The sequence below is a fragment of the Theropithecus gelada genome, chromosome 3 (genome assembly GCF_003255815.1).
Source record: "Theropithecus gelada isolate Dixy chromosome 3, Tgel_1.0, whole genome shotgun sequence".
NCBI classification, from domain to species: domain Eukaryota; kingdom Metazoa; phylum Chordata; class Mammalia; order Primates; family Cercopithecidae; genus Theropithecus; species Theropithecus gelada.
Genome location: NC_037670.1, coordinates 159,878,209 through 159,898,732, shown reverse-complemented (window position 1 = coordinate 159,898,732; position 20,524 = coordinate 159,878,209). Strand labels below are relative to the sequence as shown.

The window sequence follows — 20,524 nt, the reverse complement described above, 5'->3', positions numbered from 1 at the left end:
TATAAAGCAATTTTCAGTTAAATCCTCCACTTAATGAATGTAGCAGAGGAAGAAGTCTCAGGTCATTTCGGTGACCTATGACCTATGTCTATTCATGTATGTATTCTTGCTGTGTCCCAATTAATTCATATCTTCAGGATAAATGCCATATTTTTATAACAATTATTTTTTGAAGGAACCAAAGATGCTATTTAAATGCAGTAAGGTTGTAATACTGGTGCCCACTTCACCCTGGTCATGTTTTTTTCTGAACAGATATTTCATAGCTTTTCCTCATCAAATTCCAATCCCACCACTAAGATACCCATCTATAACACAGTCTTTGGGAAAATCCAAGGAAAGGATAATTTAAAAATGATTTGTTTTGGAATCATGACACTTCAGAGCTATGAATAAATAAATATAGTCTTATAACAATCCTTCTTTTAAAGACCAAGTAATAACAATGATGATAATAAACAAGGCTTCAAAGGATTAAGATTTGTCTATAGTCACATTCTAACAATTTCTTTAGCCCTCACCATGTAAATGTGCTTTCATGCTTGTAACTCAGTGGAGGAAAAAACTTTTAAGATTCAGAATCTGTCTCTTCTGTAAACATTGTTGTGTCTTACAGTTTAATTATAGTAGTTCTCTCAAGTCAAGGGCTTACAACTGTGAATATCATTGCAAACAATGAATTTGAAGGCTTTCAAAATGACCACCAGCTGGCAGCTGTTGTCACAGATCCTGTAGGTTTTCAAAGCTGCCCTGTGTTGAATGTGGCCCAGTGATCTTAGAGTAACTTTAGCAGGGGAAAGAATTGTAACCTTGCAGGTACTCTTAAAATAAACTTACGGTAACTACATAATTACCAGTGTTAGAACTAAAAGAGTAAAACAGGTGAAGTTTAATTTACCCAGGATTTTTCTGCAGTACCAAAGAGAATTTAGGGGCCAACACACATAACCACTAGACTGGTGACATCTCTAATATTACAAAATAGAAAAAAAATTTGTAGTAATGGCACTAAGATGTATTACATACACACTAAAGGTGTGATCTCAGATTCATCTTTGAAGAAGAGCTACCCTGTGCTACACCATGTAGAATGATAGCGTATCTGCTGATTTTTTTTTTTTTTTTTCCAATCAAGGAAGTTGTTGTTTTCAGCATAAGGAAACAGGCAGAGCTCTACAAGGATTTAAAGATGATAATGCTGTCACCATCTCCAAGAAGAAATGCAAGAAATCTGCAATCAACTTTTGTAGCCTAGCACTGCTTCTTAATATAGTGAGATCTTGGCCCAAGGACTGCACTAGCGTTTACACTCTGTTATCACACTTGCATACTGAAATAATGTATCGATGGAACTGAAAGTAGTGATCTAGAACTTTAGTGGGTTGTTCTAAAACATTGTCATGTTATATGTTGGCATTTGCAAGAAGTCTGACAGCTATTTATTTATTTTTATTTTTTCCGTTATTACATCTGTATGTTTAGTATCCAGCTAAAGGTAAAAGATTCCCTCGGTTATGACTTCATCAGCCAAGTGGGAAGTTTTGTCATTGGCCTTAAACTGAATGTTTGGTTACAGCCATAGTTCCACTTGGGTTTTCTCTGTTAAAAATGTTAGTTTCTAGTAAAATTCATGATTATGGATGGCTGATATACATATATATACACACACATATATATACATACACACATATATACACACACATACCCTACTCCCCCCAGTCCCCATTTAGAGTAAGATTTGCTACCAGATAGGTTTCCTTTTCCTTCTAAACTTAACATTTACTAATTAATCTACCCGTAGTCTTCCCCTGGTTCCAGACAATTGTAACATATCTTGGTTTCTAGTCTGCCCAGTGTTGATAGATGTAAACTCGTAAGACCTCACCTGCATTTTAAATGGTAGTGACTAATTGAAATGAAGCATATTATTAAAATAAGCAAGGATTTTATATAATCTCCAAATAAACACACAAAGCCCTGCAACCTTTGTTTTGTAACTTGCTTTCAGATTTTAACTATTGACTATTATGAGTCTCCTTCTGATAGCTTGTGTTCACCTCTCTATCCAGTTTCTTTTTCTTTGGTCAAAGAAATTTCTTTCTCCATGTAATTTACCACAATTAGCAAGGAGATCATGACTAAATCTTAATGTACACTACCTGTATGATTTTCCTTCTGGATCCCTGACAGGCCTGAATTTTCCCTTTTCTTCTTCTTTTTTTTTTTTTTGAGACAGGGTTTCCCCGTGTTGCCCAGGTTGGAGTGCAGTGGTGTAAACACGGCTTACTGCAACCTCGACCTCCCTGGCTCAAGTGATCCTCCCACCTCAGCCCCCCAGGTAGCTGGGGCTACGTTCACACACCACCACGCCTGGCTAGTTTTTGTATTTCAGACAGGTTTTGCCTTGTTATGGAGGCTGGTCTGAAACTCCTGATCTCAAGTGATCCATGCGCCTTGGCCTCCCAAAGTGAGCCATCGTGCCTAGCCAGTTTTCCCGCTTCAAAGGAGAGAAGTCTCTCCGCATCAGTCTACTAAGTGTTTTCTCAGTCTTTTTACTCAATTACCAGAGTCAGCAGACCCTCTGTCTCCCCAGTAACTACTCTTACTCACCTTTCAGCTTATTCCAAACTGCCTTTGATCCTAAACGAGTATATATATATATTTTTTTCCTCCTTCTGTCTCTTTTATTTTTATTTTGTTTGAGACACTCCATCGTCCAGGCTGGAGGGTAGTGGCGCGATGTTGGCTCGCTGTAAGCTCCGCCTCCCAGGTTCAAGTGAGTCTCCTGCCTCAACCTCCCAAGTAGCTGGGATTACAGGTGCAGGCCAACACGCTCGGCTAAGTTTTGTATTTTTAGTAGAGACAGGGTTTCACCTTGTTGACCAGGCTGGTCTCAAACTCCCAACCTCAGATGATCCACCTGCCTCGGCCTCCCAAAAGTGCTGGGATTACAAGCGTGACCCACTGCGCCTAGCCTTCTCTCTCTTTTAAATCAAAACAACACATTTAAACAGAAATCATAGTCTGGATTTTGGAGCAGATTGGGGAATGACCACGGCACTGTAAAATTTTGAATCAATAAAGATTTTTGACATTGTAAAACTTGGGCATTTTTCAGTTCCCCCAACTTCTAAGATAATTCTAGCTCTTTTTTTTTTTTTTTTTTTTTTTTTTTGAGAGGGAGTCTCGCTCTGCCGCCCAGGCTGGAGTGCAGTGGCCAGATCTCAGCTCACTGCAAGCTCCGCCTCCTGGGTTCACGCCATTCTCCTGCCTCAGCCTCCCGAGTAGCTGGGACTACAGGCGCCCGCCATCTCGCCCGGCTAGTTTTTTGTATTTTTTAGTAGAGACAGGGTTTCACCGTGTTCGCCAGGATGGTCTTGATCTCCTGACCTCGTGATCCACCCGTCTCGGCCTCCCAAAGTGCTGGGATTACAGGCTTGAGCCACCGCGCCCGGCCAATTCTAGCTCTTATAAAAAGTCAACACTGCTCAACAATATGACTAAAATTCAAAGTTTTGCAAATGTGGTTTTTAATAAATTTTTTTTTCAGTAAAGCAGTTCTAATTCAGTTTATAGCTCTAGCATATCTGAAGTAAGAATATTGCAGTTTCTGATTTGTATTTGAAAATATTTTCATCTGTTCGTCTTTTTTGCCTTTCTTCTTTTGAAATAAGATTCAACATTGACTGAGAATTGGTTCTGTCAAGATTGTCTCTGGCAATCTGTCCCTAATTCAACTATAAATTATAGCTAAGGATGAACACTTAAATAATTATATATTTTAAATGATTTTTAAACTAAGGCCCCCGAGTGATGTGATGAGCATATAAATTTTTGAATGCAGGGTCTTTTGAAACTCTGTCTTCCACAGGAGTATCATCATATAGGTCTGGAAAAGATGTGTTCTTATTAAGACTTAATTCCATTTAGATTGAGACACCATTTGCAAATTGAAAACAAAAAGTTTGTATTTCCCCTAGTATGTGAATATACTGTAAGGAGGAATAAAAAGCAAAATAGTCTTTTTAAAAAACAGACTATTGTTTAGAGCTATTTTAGGTTCACAGCAAAATTGAGTGGAAGGTACAGAGACTTCTCATTAAATTCCCTGCCCCTGTCACATGCACAGTGTTCTCCATTATAAGCACCCCCCCCCACCAGAAGGGAACATATGTTACAGTGTATGAACCCACTTGATGATCTGGGTAATGAATAGGTGGCACACAGAGGCGTTTCAGGGTCGTTTTTAGAAAGTACAGATTAGTTTTAAAACTAATGTAGCTTTTTCAGATTGTCTTCTTCCACTTAGTAATGTGCGTTTTAGTTTCCCCTAGCGTTATTTTTTAATCACACATTTTACATAGCTAAAATAATTGAATTTCAGAATATAAATGCTTATTTTAAAAAACAGACATTTGTTTTAAAAAAATCTGAAAACCTTAATAAATGTCTCTTGGTTTGGGTAACTAGCACAATGGGAAAGAACTCTTAAAGATGTGTGTTTGGTATGTTGTATTGGAAATGTTTATCACCATGACTATATCCATCTCCACTTCATTTAGTATTATAAAATAATAATTTATATCATTTTCTGAAATAATTTTTCTTCTGAAATTAAAGTAAATCATCATTTAATGCCTAAAGAGTACTCTCTAAAAATGAAACTTATAACTGGATTATGAAGAATCTGTCAATTAAAATGATGTTTCAGAAAAGTGAAAATTTTATTCTTATTTGGGATTTTTGTTATGTTGATTTAAATGCTTAAGACAATTCGATGCTGATAGGAGCCATCTTTTAGAAAAAGATAAGACTAACTGATCTTCACTATTGAAATAAAAGTGTGCTGTGTAATCAAATGCAGTAAAGAACTGAGTTTGATGTTTTAAATAACTTTTAGATAACTTGAGTCTTTTAATTTGGAAAATTATGAACATCAGCAATCTCAGGAATTTCAATAGATATATAACCATAAAGAGATTTGCTGTATAGGAAGCAAAATACTTTCATCTGAATGTAAGCCTGAAGAGAAACTTCTGCCCCAATAAAAATATTTTATTGCCACTAAACAATCAAAAGCTATTACTGACTTCATTTGGAATGGCCAGTCCTGAGTGATCTGTTAAGAAATAAGCAGAACTTCACTTGACTAGCCTTAAAAAATAAAAAATGAAGAACAGCATGGTTTTTAGGAGGCTGTTAGAGAATGTCATAGCATCAAGCTCCAGAGAAAATGGTACAGAGTAGACGTGCAATAAATGTTTGTGGAAGGAAAATTGATGGTTGAAAGTGGTGTCAATTCTGGAGGCCTGCAAAGCATGGATCTGTTTTGTGTTAATCTGGACTTTTGGAAGCATTCAGTCAGATTCATTTGCATATGAGTTATAATTCATTTTTTGGTTCTATTCTGGCATTGTGGTGTTCATTATTAAGATTTTGCCCCCTACACATCACCCACTCACTATGTGATTAATTTTTCTTCTTCCTTTTTTTTTTTAACCTCTGAATTTGGGAAACCTCAGCTCTTGACTTTTCCTTATTTTTCCAACACCCCCTGTACACACATACACACACACACACACCCCTTTTGTTTATTTATTTATTTTTTGAGACAGAATCTCACTGTCACCTGGGTTGGAGTGCAATGGCGCAATCTCGGCTCACTGCAGCCTCTGCCTCCCAGGTTCAAGCGATTCTCCTGCCTCAACCTCCCAACTAGCTGGAATTACAGGGGCCCAACACCATGCCCGTCTAGTTTTTTGTATTTTTTAACAGAGACAGGGTTTCACTATGTTGGCCAGGCTGGTCTTGAACGCCTGACCTCGTGATCCACGCACCTTGGCCTCCCAAAGTGCTGGGATTACAGGCATGAGCCACTGCGCCCAGCCCTAACACACACCTTAAAAAAAAAAAAAAAAAACTAACATATTTTTCTTATCAAGTGATTCCTCATTTGTGATACCCATAAATCTATATATAAATATTGGTAAATCTTCCGTGAAACACATATACGCAGTTCAGAAAGTCTCTCTAATACCTCTTTTTCAGAATGCTTCGTGTGTACTCCTGAGGTGTTTTAGGAGCTTTGTACTTTGCTAGGTAGGGAGTTCTTTAGGGCAAAATTGTTAGAAATTTTTCGTCTTGGTTAAGCCAAAGTCTTTTTCCAATTGTACTTCTTAGGTGCATTTTGTTAAACACGTGAAGACCACTTGTCTGTTAACTTCTGGATGTAGATCAAGCAGCCTCACTTTGAACCGTTCCACACTCAACATGATCTTGAATTCTCTCAGTCTAATTCTCCTTTACACACATTTTGACTTGATGTTTCCTTTCTTAAAATATGAAGCTCACACTTGAATATAATAATCCACATATGATCAGATAATCTCTTATTAAAATTTGTTACTAATATTTGTATTTTCCCTTATGTTTATAGAGTTCTTTTATAAAAGTATCTTGTAGGGTAGTTATCTCCATTTGATAAATGAGAAGCAGGGTGGTTATCATTTGTGATTTGCCTAAGGTCATACAATTGCTAATTTAGACATTGTACATCTATTTATACGGTCTTAATGTTACTTTTTTAGGCGTTCCATTACCCAGTTGCCATACCAAGTATCATAAGCCTATTAAGCAAAACCACTAGACCTTTTCCCATACATGCTGATGGTTAGATCTTCTCCATTCTGCCCTTTACGAATGCATTTTTAAAAATCTAATTATCTGTTAAATTGTATGTGTTTGGATTTGGTATTGTTAGAATGTATCCTGTTTATATATCCCCATCTTACAAGTTTGTGTTATGAAAGAACTATGTGATTATAAAATGATAGATGTATGTTATTAATAACACTATTAATAACATTTGTCAAAGAATGTAAGAGTTTTGAGAATAGTTGTAGTTTCCGCTATTCTGTCATCTGTAGAATTGGCTTTCCACTTGCACATTTAAATGAACTTTGTGGGTTTTGTTAAGTATAATAAAAAGCATGGGGTCAAATATAAGCCAAGAGTATTACAGAGACTTTTAGGCTGACTCAGTATCTCATATTCTGTGTAGATTCATCTAAACACTGCTGTTATCCATGCTATACTTTACCATGTTATCCCAAAAGGGAACCATCAGCAAATTTTACCAGAAACTGCTGAATTCAAGACATATTCCAGATATATTATACTTCTGACATCCTAGGAACCCTATCCAAAGAATAAATTACTTTGATAGAATTTGTTCTTTATGAAAATTCATTTTGACTCTCATTGATAACTTTATTCCATTTTTGGGGAAGATTGAGCAATCAGTGGGATGGGAACAGAGCTAACTACAAACTCTTTGAGTTTAGATGGGCAACAGAAGGGGAAAGGAAGTGGGCCGTGGAATATATAAGGACTTTTCCAATGGAAAACAATTGTTAGTGGAACTTCTATGACTACTTGTTCAATTTCAGAATTAAACTTACTGTATATTTTAGGTGGAATCGAGCTGAGTTCTAGTCGAAATGCTATACATTATTTCCCATGAAAAATACCCCCAAACACAAGCAGACAGAACAGTGATTGATAAACCCATCATATTCATTTCTAAAGAAATCATCAAGCCCCAAATGTTTTAGAATTTTCTGAAGAACTAATTCTAGACTGGGCATGGTGGCTTAGGCCTGTAATCCTAGCACGTTGGGAGGCAAAGCAGGCAGATCACCCAAGGTCAGGAGTTTGAGACCAGTCTGGTCAACCAAGGTGAAACCCCATCTCTACTAAAAATACAAAAAATAAAATTAGCTGGGTGTGGTGGCACGTGCCTCTAATCCCAGCCACTCAGGAGGCTGAGGCAGGAGAATCGCTGGGACCTGGGAGGCAGAGATTGCAGTGAGCCAAGATCGAACCATTGTACTCCAGCCTGGGTGACAGAGCAAGGCTTGGTTTCAAAAAATAAAAATAAAAAAAATAATAATTCTAAGCATGTTGCTTCTAGAGTCCACCATTTCCTCCATTTCTGGTACTTTTTTTTTTTTTTTTTTGAGACGGAGTCTCACTGTGTCTCCCAGGCTGGAGTGCAGTGGCCAGATCTCAGCTCATCTGGTACTTTTTTAACAGTGGTTTTGTGCGCTTACCTGTGAAGATTAAGAGCCTGGGATAAAACTCATTTTCAGTCTAAAGATTTAAACTCATTTGAATTGAGCAGATGCTTTTGTGATGTCTTTGCATCTCTCCTGACTTAACAGTTCCCTTCTTCACATTACTTAATCTGTCCTTTTGGTTAGAAGATCATGCTCTTATCTAAAGACAGAAGGAAGCAAAATGAACATGGAACCACATTGCCCTGCCTTTTCTCCTGTCTTAATATGGCATCAGGCTGAGCAGTGGCCTTTCCTGATATTCCCCTTATTCCAAACATAGCTTTGTCTTGCTTTCAGCATTTTTCACTTTCCCCAGATCATTATGTATTCTGACTTTAATCCATAAGAATTATACTTTTATATACAAGTAGGTTATATACCTCTACCCATCTTTTCTTTCTTTTCAAATCTAATCCCATCAGATTCTCCCTGTGTAACAACCAACTTCTTTAGATTTCCTCTAATTTTCTTTTCCTTATAGATTTATTTATTATTGCATAGTCAAAATGTCATGTTTTAGCATCTTCTGTGGCCTGTGAATCACTGCTCTCTATAACCATGGGACCACTCCCACCCATCCTTTTCCCTATCTTTTTTGGATAGTTGTTTTCTTAAAAAACCTGGAAGCAAGCTGGGTACGGTGGCTCACGCCTGTAATCCCAGCACTTTGGGAGGCTGAGGCGGGTGGATCACGAGGTCAGGCGTTCGAGACCAGCCTGACCAACACGGCAAAACCCTGTCTCTACTAAAAATACAAAAATTAGCCAGGCGTGGTGGTGCATGCCTGTAATCCCAGCTACTTGGGAGGCTGAGGTAGGAGAATCGCTTGAACCCGGGAGGTGGAGGTTGCAGTGAGCTGAGGTTGCACCATTGCACTCCAGCCTGGGCGACGGAGCAAGACTCCGTCTAAAAAAAAAAAAAAAAAAAATACCTGGAAGCCAATGTTCAGGGTTATATGTTTAGGAAACATAAAGTACCTGCTGAAGTTCAGGTTCAGGCATTGTTTACTACATAGAAATGATTAAATCAAGATCCTTTTCCTAGAGGAGCTCAAAGTCTAGTTGTAAAAAGTGAACATGTAAACAAATGATTGTAATACACTGTGGTATTTGCAAAATAGCGAGGATGCTTGCCATCGAAGAACTCAAGTGTAATTATTCTCATTCCCTGCTTTTGTAAATCCCAAAATTCTGTCACATCCTCCTAGGGTTTCTGTTGTTTTTGCAGTAGCCAACCAGTTCTTCGTCGGTCAGAATTAAGTCCAGAATAAAAGTTGTCTTCCTTATTTTCACCTTGGAAAAGAGAGATCGTCAGCAAGGAATGTTTTGTCAGGTTTATTTTCTTCTAGCCGATTTAGACTTCAAAGATGTTAGGGTGGTTGACACCCTCCATGTCTCTGCAATTTTGTCATTTGTTTTGGGAAAGTAGTGTTAGGTGAATATTCTGGTGATCTATGTATCGTCTCCTTATTTTACGTTCCCTTGACCATCTTTGGAACTCCTCACAGGGCTTTGTTCATGGTCACTGCTCAGTTTTGTGCTCACTTAAATGCTTCCCTCCAGGCTGCTGCTTTGACGTTTTACAGATCTTTTAAATGAATCTTTTTTGTCCCTTGCCTTCATTTAGTGTTGCTTATATATTCTGGTTCAGGTCTCATCTGATCCAGTCTGTGATGCTTCTAAGGGTGTATGTATCTTTTGTATTAAAATTTGTTTACTTTTTCCTCTTTTTTTTATATAACTTTGCACATAAATATTTTTGTTTTGTTTCTTAGATTCCGATTCCTTAGGTCCTTCAAAAAGCAGCCATCTAGATTCTTCTTGTTCTCATTAATCTGATTCTCCTTCAAGACAGATTTATAGATCCTTATAGGAACATTTTAGAAGAGAATAATACACATTATGCAAAACACATCTACTTATATTTTGAAATGTTCCCACTGTATTTTCTTATTTGCTGCCTGTGGCCTGTGCATCCCTGTGTTCTCTATGGGATGTCCTTTCCCTCTTCCACATCAGCTGCTTTTCCTCTGATGTTTTCTTATTTGTCATTTATCCTATATGTAGAATGGAATAATTATTCACTTCTTTCTTTATGCCCCATAGGTCTTTGCTCATACTAGAATAGCATTTATTATCCCATGTTATAGTTATTTAAACACATTTGTCCTTCCCTTCTAATTAGCCCATGAGTCCTGCCCAGGACACAGACTGGTTGGTAGTACGTTTGATGGCAAGAACAAATGCTTTGGAGTCAGACTGATTTTAATTGCTGACTGCAACACTAACTCTATAACCTGGGACAAATTCTTGGAACTACAGCGCCTACTCAAGTCTCCTCATTTGTAAAATGAACCTACTGCTTAACCTCATTGGATTGTTGATACTAAAGTAATTGAGTACATAAAGTGCATAGTGAGTGAAGGAATAGTGACTGGAGTAGAAAAATGGGTAGAATATATCTTAGAGACTTTTGTTTAATATCTTGTACACATAATACTAGAATATTTGTTTTTAATAAAACATTCCTTTAAACAGTTTTGATGCATTGTACTTTTTAAAAGTGTATTTGCTTGTGTTTTGGCATCTGAAATGCTATTAAAAACATATCATCTTAGTGGCTCATTTTCTTCAGTTTACATGCAGAGAAGCCTCTTGGACCCCAAAACTTAACTTACTCCTCCTGCATTCAGAAAGCTTTGCATCTTTTTGGAGAGAACCATCTGTTCACAGCATTATATAGATATGAATTAAACAGATTTTGTTGGGGAAAGTCACTTTCCAGCTCTTCTCAAGTCAGACCCTCAAGTCTGTGGATATCTTGATGCATGTAACATTTCTAAAACACTGAGCTACATGCTGAAGAATGTACAGGATGTCCCCATCAGGCTTTTCAGCGGAGTTGTGAGAGGGTGAAGTATGAGTACATGGAAGGGTGGACAGTAACTGCAGTTGATGGCACGGCACAGTGTGCTGCCAGATGAGTGGTTCAGACCCTAAGTGCTGTCCGGTGGAAGAGAAGAGACTTTGACTTTTGGAAGATTGAATAAAAACTACTTGAAGAGAACAAGAAAGCATTCTAGGCAAGGAGAATGGAGGGAATAAAGTTTAGAAAGCACAAGCCGTATGTAGCGGATCTGGATTTTTCTGTTTATGTCATTTCTGCTTCTTTCTACTAGTATAAACAAATTTTGCCTTTTTTGTTGTTGTTTTGGCTGTTACTTTGTTCAGGTTCTTTGTTTCTGCTCAGAACTCTTTTTTTCATTTGGGTTCTTAAGATTTTCCACTTAATCCAAACTCTACTTTCAGATCTATTAAACCCTTAAGATTTTGTCTGTGACCTAGTGCAGTATTGGTCTGTCTTGCTTTATAATAAACATAGTTCTAGAAATTTGAGTGTAAACTATTTAACTAGAATAACGTTTTTCATAAACTGATTTTATAATGTCTGTCTGTAACAATTCATTTACTGAGAAGTCATTTTCTCTGCATATTTTAGTTAATAAATTGGAAAGATTTTTGTGACTGCCCTGATGTACAGTATGCTTATATTATGAAGGCTTTCTTTTAAATTTCAATATGACAAATTTTGTCTGCTCTTTGAAGTTTAGTTCAGCATAAATCATTTATATTTGAGTCACTTAGAGATTCATTGTTGAGGTTTGAGGAAGTTGAGACTTTGTTCAAATCAAATACTGATGAAGATGCACTCCATCCCAAAACTGGGAGGAGATCATCTATAAGAGGGAGGGGTGTGGGGGCAGGAGCTAGGACAGGTTGTTCCCTATGTCTTTCTAAAAATGCACAAAGATTTGGAAGTCTAACTGGCAAAGAGTTAATCATAGTAGGAACCAGGTTTCTGTTGTGTAGCCACTTGCACCAAGAAAGATTTGTTTAAGTAACCTAACCACTGGAGCATGTGGTTTTGAACTGTAAAGGACAAGAGTGAAGATGGAAGACAAAAGCTTTTTAGAAAAAATCAGGTTGTATTGAGCCTTTTGGTAATGACCATTAAATATGGCTCACAAACTGAAGTGCAGAATAAACACTTTTAGGTGTATTTTGTGACTGGGTCTCTCAGTGAGAGACATCCTCGCTGAGGATAAATGCACCCTGTAGGGGTGTATTTATTGTTCAATGAGAAGACCTTGAGGAGGTGGTACCAAAAATAAAATAGAGGCAAGAATTCCAAGAAGGCACAATATCCTGATTTGATGGCACAAAAATATATTCGTGGAAACATATCTACTGGAATTGTCTTGTTTGGGGGCTTGTTTTACGTGTGTTTTATCTCAATATGTTGTCATTATGCAGAGGTCTTCTATGTCTTTACCCTTTTAGCAGCAGATCTTATTTTTCAAATTAAATTTTACATGGTGCCCTACGTAAACTACATAAAATCAAGGTGGGAAGGAAGGATGCCTTGTCCTGGTACCCTGCCCCCTCAACTTCCATTCTTTCAAGTGAAGCTTTTTATGCCAGCTAGAAAAACTCATTGGCTTATTGCCAGTGACAGGTTACTGTTATGAGTAGGTTTGCCCACATTTTGCTATTTATAGTTTTACATTTCATAATAATTAACATATTGCAGTTAACCTGGAGAACAGAAAGGAGGGACACCCACTCTGTATGCTATTAATGCTAACGGTGTGTGCTTGCCCAAGCAGTGTTCTGTGAAAGGTCTGATGTCAGAATTCATTCTGAAATACAGTCTATAAGATAGTCATTGTTTAAAATGCCTTTCTGTGTACTTCCTAGTAAACAGTTGGACTAGTACAGTGTTACGTAGAAATACTAAAGATAGTTTCAACCTGTTGTGAGATTTTCAGGTTTGGCGTGGGAGGAGGGGGAAAGCTATGTAGTAACTAAAATGGCAACTCCACGAATGCTACTGTTCTTCACCCACCAACACGTTCCCATACGTGTCCCAACTGGCCTGTCTTTTTACTGAACTTATGTAGCTTATTTTAATCATATACCACCCTGGGCATTTCTTCTGTTGCTTTTTCAGATGTAGTTGTTGAACTTTTTGTGTATTTTCATCGTCCCACTGTCTAGACTTTTAGCCCCTTAAAAACAGAGGTCATGATTTAAGTGCTTTTATGTTCCACGCACACTGTAGGCACTCAGTAAAGAGTTGCTTTGATTTTTAGCTTGGCGGTCTTAATATATGCATTTTATACTGATTTTTTAAACTTGTTGTTGCTAAAAACTAGATTTGTCAACTTGTTTAGTGCATCATGATCGGCTTACTATGGATTCTGCTACCTTGACCAGCAAAGTAGCAGAATTTTAACTATAATTTCTTCTTTAATAAGAGGTTTTCTGAGGCAGGCAAACGAAGTATACTGATACTTCTTACACAGTAGAATATGAAAGTGTGGCACATGGCATCTTGAAAGTACTTTAAATTGTGTGCCTTTGAGTTCTGCACTGAAAAATAGAACTACTACCAACAACTTGACCCCCTTTCCTGCCCTCAGATTGTTTAGAACTGAAAATAGTGTTTTGTTGTACATACTTATATGCCATAAAGTAAAATTTTTTAACATCAGAAAACATCTAAATATATTATCAATTCTTTAAGAATAAACACTCCTTCCCTGATGTATTATACTATTACTAATTATTTTAAAAATAAAATTAGTATTGTTTTTAATATAAAATGTTTGGTAACTTGATTTTTATTATACTTTGCTTGCTCTTTTCACATCTTATGGTAAGTTTAAAGTACTTTCTGGTATCTTTGTAATGTTTTAGCGATGAGAAGGCTCCTTATTAGATTGACTTCACAGTACCGCTGAGAATGATGGGCGCTATTCCTAAGTTCCTAAAAGGAGACTTGTACACAGGGCTAGTTCCTGGCAGTAAGAAATACTCTGCCTTAGCTTCTTGGAAAGTTTATATCCATTCAGTATTGACCACCAGTGGAGCATTTGTTGTTAGGCATTTAGCAAGTAATAAATGTGCTCCAAATTGCATTTCCTTCTCTTATTTTTATCCTTATGAGAGAGTAAGGCCGGTGTTATTTTTACTTATGAATTAGGAGTCCTGGGATATACATGGCTAAATTATATTGACAGCCAGTTGTAGAGATGCCTTATACAACCTATCTACAATGTTTTCTATATGAAACCTACTGACTTATACACGTTGAATTGTACTCCAGTGTGAAGTCCTGTATAAATAAAAGAAAATGAACTTGCATCAAGTTGAGTCAGTGGTCAAAGTCCTGGTACTATTCAAAAGGAAAATGTGCAGTCAAGTGAGATCATTTAAGAGCCCTAGAAGCAAAGGAATCGACGTCGTTTGTGTCAGTGGTTCTGGTTCTCAACTGGATGCAATTTTGCTTCCCTAGAAGACATTTGCAATGTCTAAAGACAATTTTGGCTATCAAAACTGGGGAGCTGGTACCCCTAGCCTCTAGTGGGTAGAGGCCGGCAATGCTGCTTACCCTCCCACAGTGCTCAGGACAGCGCTCCACAACAGAGAATTATGTAGTTCAAACTGTTATGTAGTGATGAGGTTGATAAACCCTGCTGTGTGTGTTTCAAAGAATGGAATTGCCAGAAGCCCTTGCAGCCAAGACAAATTTGGGTCATTGGGAGGGAATGGGGAGTCAAGGACGTGACTTCAGGTACGGCTGGACTGAGATGAGCTATTTTGATGGGGTTAGGATTAAGCTGATTTCCTTTCTCTCACCTTTTCTTTGTGCCAACACTTGGCATAGCAATAGTGGAAAAAACAGTGAAATAAACTTCTTTTCTTCTAAGCTAGATGGAATATGGTCCTATTCCAAGAGCTAAAAGCATCATTCTACTTCCCTGTAACACTTGCAGCTTTACTGTAAGCCACACACCCATGCTGTCAGGCTCCCAAAATGTCAAGGCACATGATGTTTTGGGGGGAGGAGGGGTGTAAAGATTGTTGCATTATAAACTAGCTAATTTATTTCCCAAGGTATCCTGTAATCATAGTGCACCTGGGAGGATCTAAATTTCTCACTGTTTCTGCATCATGTGCCATATGTGAATTTCTTTGGCTAACATACTCTTGTTTGATTTGATTAGTCTACAATTACAGGAACAAATGTCCCTTAAAACAAACTTTTTTAAGAGTAGTTTTAGGTTCTCAGCAAAACGGAGTGGGAAGTACAGAGAGTTCTCATATAACCCCTCTGCCTTTATTGTCTTTTGACTTTATTACTGATTTTCAAATAAGATTTATGTAAATGCAAGTGTTATTCTGTTAATGCAAAATTAAATGTTCCTCAGTTTCATTGCTCACTAAATGGCAAAGCAAAAGTTAGGAGCAGATTGGTCTGACTTATGGGATATTCTCTCTCTCCCTAGTCAGTAGAAGAGGGAGGATCATCATTTGCATGGACTTCTTAGGGACGTTAGCCACTCGGTGTAAGAGCATTTATCCTCCTGAACATTTTCCCATGTAGTTATACATCATCTTTCTATTTCTGGGGGATTTTATGTTTCTTCCAGGAAGTTTTCCCTGTTTTGTTTTTGCCTAATTGGAAGCTATTTTAAGTTATTCAGCCTGACAGTTTGACTGCTTTAAAAGTTAGAATGTTCCATAGCTGTAAACCTTCCTGTAATTGAGAGTGTTCTAGGACTTAAATTTGTGATCTTGTTTGTGTCTCATGTAGTTAGGGAGCCAGGGGGAAACTAATGATTGTATTCTTGATTAGAATTTTTTTCTCCTGGCCACAAAGTCCAGTTTCTTCCTTGAGTCACAATATCTCTCTTCAAATCATGACCAGTGGGCATACTATAATGCTTCTGTGTTTCTCTCTTGCCTCCTTTCAATCATGGATCTTCCCCTGGACTTTCCCTTTAATATTTGACCCTTTAAAAAATTAATAGTCTGTACAGAGTAGATCAAGAGAGAGTAAGCTTGCTTGCTTTTTTTTTTTTTTTTTTTTTTTTTTGGTCAGGGTTCAGGTTCAGGTTCTCAATAACAAGTTTTGTGAACTTGGGCAAATTATTCCTGAGTCTGTTTCTTTATCTAGTAAAGGCAGATTATTTATCCTCCTCTGCCTACCTCTCAGGGCTGTTGTGAAGATCAAATGAAATAATTGACTATTAGAGTGTCTTGTAAACCATACAACTCAATACAAATGTAAAATAATATGCAAATATAAGAAATGTAAGGTTTAGTAAATTACATCAATTATGAAATGAAAGTGGCTTGGAGAATTTATTTTCCCTTCTGATGTCTTGTTTTGTGTAGCCTAGAGAGCTTTTTCTTCATCTTAGTAAGTTCAGAGATGACCTTTGTTCAGTTTAGTTGTAGTTTTTTGTCTTTTTCTAAATAAGGTCAATGGAGTTAAATGCTTCACTTGTTGAAACATGATATAATTTGGCATAGATCAGTGGTTGGTGGAAAGCAAAATTACAAAAAGAAAATCCTGATTTTGCTAAGCAGCATAGATCGTGCCTGATAGAACCTTCTCCTCCATCTCTTCCTCCTCCTCAGCGTTGATTGCTAATCAGTTCTGTAGAATCAGAAATATTTTTCTATGCTTTTTTCCAAAACTCTAGTTTGTAATTTGACTTACATTCCTATTTTCAATAAAACAGCTATCTAAGTATTTGTTAAATAAAACAATTATCTAAGTAGTTGTTATACTTCACCCTTTTCCCCCCAACCAGTTAGTTATACTATGTGGATTCTGGATGGTAGTAGATCAAGTTAGTTTAGTCACAATTTATAAAAAGCCTTTTTTATGTTGCTAGTGTCTTCTCATGTTTGATGCGATTCATAAATAGACCCAGAAAACTGTAGGGCTCCAGGATTCCGGCTGTGAATGATCGGTCGAACTGTTGGAGTAGGGCAGGCAGACTGTGTTGGACATTATTCCATCTAAAAGGTGTCAGCTCCTGCCTCCTTGGCCTTAGTGACTAAATGGAAATACATTCTTTTCAAATTCAAAAGCCTGTTCATTACTGCTTTTCTCTTCTGAAACACATTGCCAGTTTTATAATCAAGAAGGACTTAATTATTTTTCTTTTTCTATTGCTTACGTTTATTCTTCATAAAATGACTTTTCTTCCATTTGATGGGCTGAGAAATAAGCTCCTATATTGGACTTTGCAGACTTGGCTTTTTTATAGCGTAAATCAGCTCAGCTGGCTAAATGCCTCACTAACTGAAACTTCATAATGTAGCTGGAACTAAATTGTGCTCTGGAGCATTGAGTCTTTAAACTGGATTATTGATTTACAAACCCATAATGGTGAAGAGGCTGTAGAGAGACAAGAAGCTCCCTCTCCTGATCCTTGAGCAGGTTTTTCCTCACTTACTTCAGGGGCTCTGAGCTCACGAGCAAAATCCTAATGAAGTTTATCTTGCTAGGACAACCCATTTTAAATGCTCAATAAAGAATAATTCTTCTCCCGCTTAACCACTAAAGAACAACATATGTTTCTAACGTAGCTTTTTATTTTTTTTTTTATCTTTCATTTTTTTGTTGGTAAATCTCCCAGACAACAGCAGTTCTGTAGAGAGTTTAAATATGAAGGAATGGCAGGACGGGCTAAGGGCACTTCTACCCAACATTAACATCAACTTTGGTGGACTGCCCAATTCTTCTTCCCCCTCCAACGCCAACCACAGTGCACCAACCTCCAATACTGCCACCACCGACAGCCTGAGTTGGGACAGCCCTGGCAGCTGGACAGACCCAGCCATCATCACAGGTAACTTTCTCACTCCCTTCAGCTCCACTGACTGCCAACAGTTTGGTTTTTAGCACAGATAAAATAAAAACCAAGATCTCTTCAACATAAGCTTCTTTTCACAAAGCTGCAAGTGTGGAGTGGCTTGTTTCGTTCTCAGGGGTCATGCAAGTCTCATTTAACCTGTCGGCCTAGTTGTGTATTAATAAGAAGGCATTGGGTGCCTAGGTTGCTTCTTCTGGTTTAAGTAGGTGTTAACGTCTAGCAACATGTGTATTTTGTAGGCCTCAAAGTACAAAAGGATCTGACTTACTCTTCTTATAAGGAACATACTCCACTTTTTGTTATAAAGCTCTCTATTATAAGGCTGTCTTGTTACGCATCCCTGTCAGAGGAAGAAAAGCACAATTGGGAAATGCCGTCATGCAGTTCTGGGGAATGGTATTTTGCAGCTGTGCCTCTGTGATAGTGGGGGACTAAGTCTAGTTCAAGAGGAGGCATGGGTTTGTGTGACAATAAGTCTTGGTTGTTGGGGGAGGATCAAAGGAACAGAAGGTTTAAAAGGTCTCATGTGGAAGGAGTTTAAAATTGTAATCTCTTCTGTGTTTCCTTTTGGTTTTGTTTTCTAAATTTGTTTGATGACCTTGTTCTTTCCACACAAACTCACCATTTTCCCTCTTTTTTCTTTTCTTTCCTTAGGTATTCCAGCATCTTCAGGAAACAGTTTAGACTCTCTTCAAGATGACAATCCTCCACACTGGCTAAAATCCCTTCAGGCCCTCACAGAGATGGACGGCCCCAGCGCTGCTCCATCACAGACCCACCACAGCGCCCCCTTCAGCACACAGATCCCGCTGCACAGAGCCAGTTGGAATCCCTACCCTCCTCCTTCAAACCCTTCCAGCTTCCACTCCCCACCCCCAGGCTTTCAGACGGCCTTCAGACCCCCCAGCAAAACCCCCACAGATTTACTACAGAGTTCAACACTGGACCGCCATTAGGCAAAGAGGAGCAACCATTAGAAAATGCAGGATTTGTCCCACTCTGTTTTCTCCCTCTCAGCCCACCACCCACAGCTCCCTTCTCATCTCTTATGTTCTGAAGAATCCAGTACCTGATCAATTTTTTTTCTCCCTACCCCCAGATGCAATGCGATCACAGGGTCATTACCATCTCTTTATTAATTGTAAAAGTTTTTGTTGATCCAGCATTTGAGTGACACTGTTGAATGTTTCTAAAAATGCCTTTTTAAGGAGAGAAAAAAAAATCAAAGGGCAGTCTCAATACTTAGAAAATTATTGTTTGTCTGTTGCGCATAATAATGACATAATCTGCTTAGCAGAAAATGGCGATTAATCTATAGGAAAGGTCAAGTAAATGCATTATCAACTGCAGAAGTTTGAAAACCAGGTTCATTTACGTGAGATTGCTAAATGCATGGGGGAAAACAGTGGTCCTAGCATCCATCTTGTATTCAGCTTATCATTATTGCAGGGAAAATGCTTTTAATTTAAATTAATTTTTAATTATTTTGGCAAGTTGATGGCAAGGACTTGATTGTGTTGTTAAGCAAAAGAATGTATTGGAAGTTGATGGAAAGACAAATTCATCTGTAGTAGTAACTGGCTGATTGCTAAAGAGTTTATAAGGAGGTGAGAAGTAATTTTTTTAAAGGAGAAAATTTTTTTGGCTTTAGATTTAAAGTAAATTGAAATGTTTTAAAGAAAAAAAGTATTCACAGATTTAATACCTATTAATAATATAAGAGCTGAAATGTGAGTGATTTCTTCAGTCCTTCTCCTCTGTCGGAATCTTTTTTCTTTTACCGTAAATTCACCTGACGAGGGCACTCTGAGATAGCACTGCTCTGGGGCCATCTGATCACCATCAGGAGCAAATCTCTGACCTCCTTGCCTGCAGCTTTTACTTAACCCTGTAGTTTCTGGACGTTTGTGCAGTATTGAAAAGACAGGAGAAAAGAAAACAAAAACCTGGTTATAACCTGACGCTAAAACTAAAAACAAGGAAATGTACCTCTTTCTTCAGAATTAAAACTAAAATCTTAAATAAAACAGAAAACTTGATGATGACACTTGGGTTGTTCTTGTTTTTGTTTTTCCATTTTGTTGCATGTGAGTTTGAAAGATTTTGTGACAAGTAGCCATCAGATGTTTCCATTTGATTTTACATCTTCAACAATAGGGAGGGAGGATGGCTTAGAAGAAGAAAGTGGAGGATAAACAACCATTTTATTGTCAGTCAGTGTCATCCTTGAAGTTCAGCCCATCTTGTCCTCAAGAACCCTCTTCCAGTGGCTTTTAGTAGAAGATTCCTCTTTCTGCTATTGTATTATGCAGGCCAAGCCTTCCCAACTGAGAAGCCTCATGTGCCAGTAATGGAGAGGTTATTGACATGCTGAGATGTTGATTCTCTTTAGGGAGACCTGGCGGGAGCAGCAGCCACTATGCCACACAAGTGGCACCACTTTGTGAGTGCCATGATGGGAAAGAGATCGGGAAACTCTGATGTAGATGATCCACAGACACATCTTTTATGACTGACCATTTTAGGAAGTACCTGATGATGGGGCGATGATCACACCACTGACCAAAAGAGGGTAGGGGATAAAAGTTACCTGTTCCTCAACAGGACACCAAGATCTGTGTGGTTTGTATGTCTTGTCTTGGGCTGCATTCAGAAGCCCAAAGCAGGAACT

The 20,524-nt window shown here is 37.9% G+C and overlaps 1 protein-coding gene across 4 annotated transcripts in view; it reads left to right on the top strand.

The window, feature by feature from the left end:
- Window positions 1-19,900, top strand: part of CNOT4 (CCR4-NOT transcription complex subunit 4) — a 143,992-nt gene extending 124,092 nt beyond the window's left edge. For 2 of the 4 annotated variants that reach the window (XM_025379960.1, XM_025379958.1), the window contains exons 11-12: window positions 17,617-17,829; window positions 18,508-19,900. In XM_025379960.1, coding sequence (XP_025235745.1) covers window positions 17,617-17,829; window positions 18,508-18,809 — 515 coding nt within the window. In that variant the 3' untranslated portion in view covers window positions 18,810-19,900. The remainder of the gene's footprint in view (window positions 1-17,616; window positions 17,830-18,507) is intronic. The other 2 variants (XM_025379962.1, XM_025379961.1) reach the window with 1 other exon arrangement.
- The last annotated feature ends 624 nt before the right edge of the window (window positions 19,901-20,524 follow it).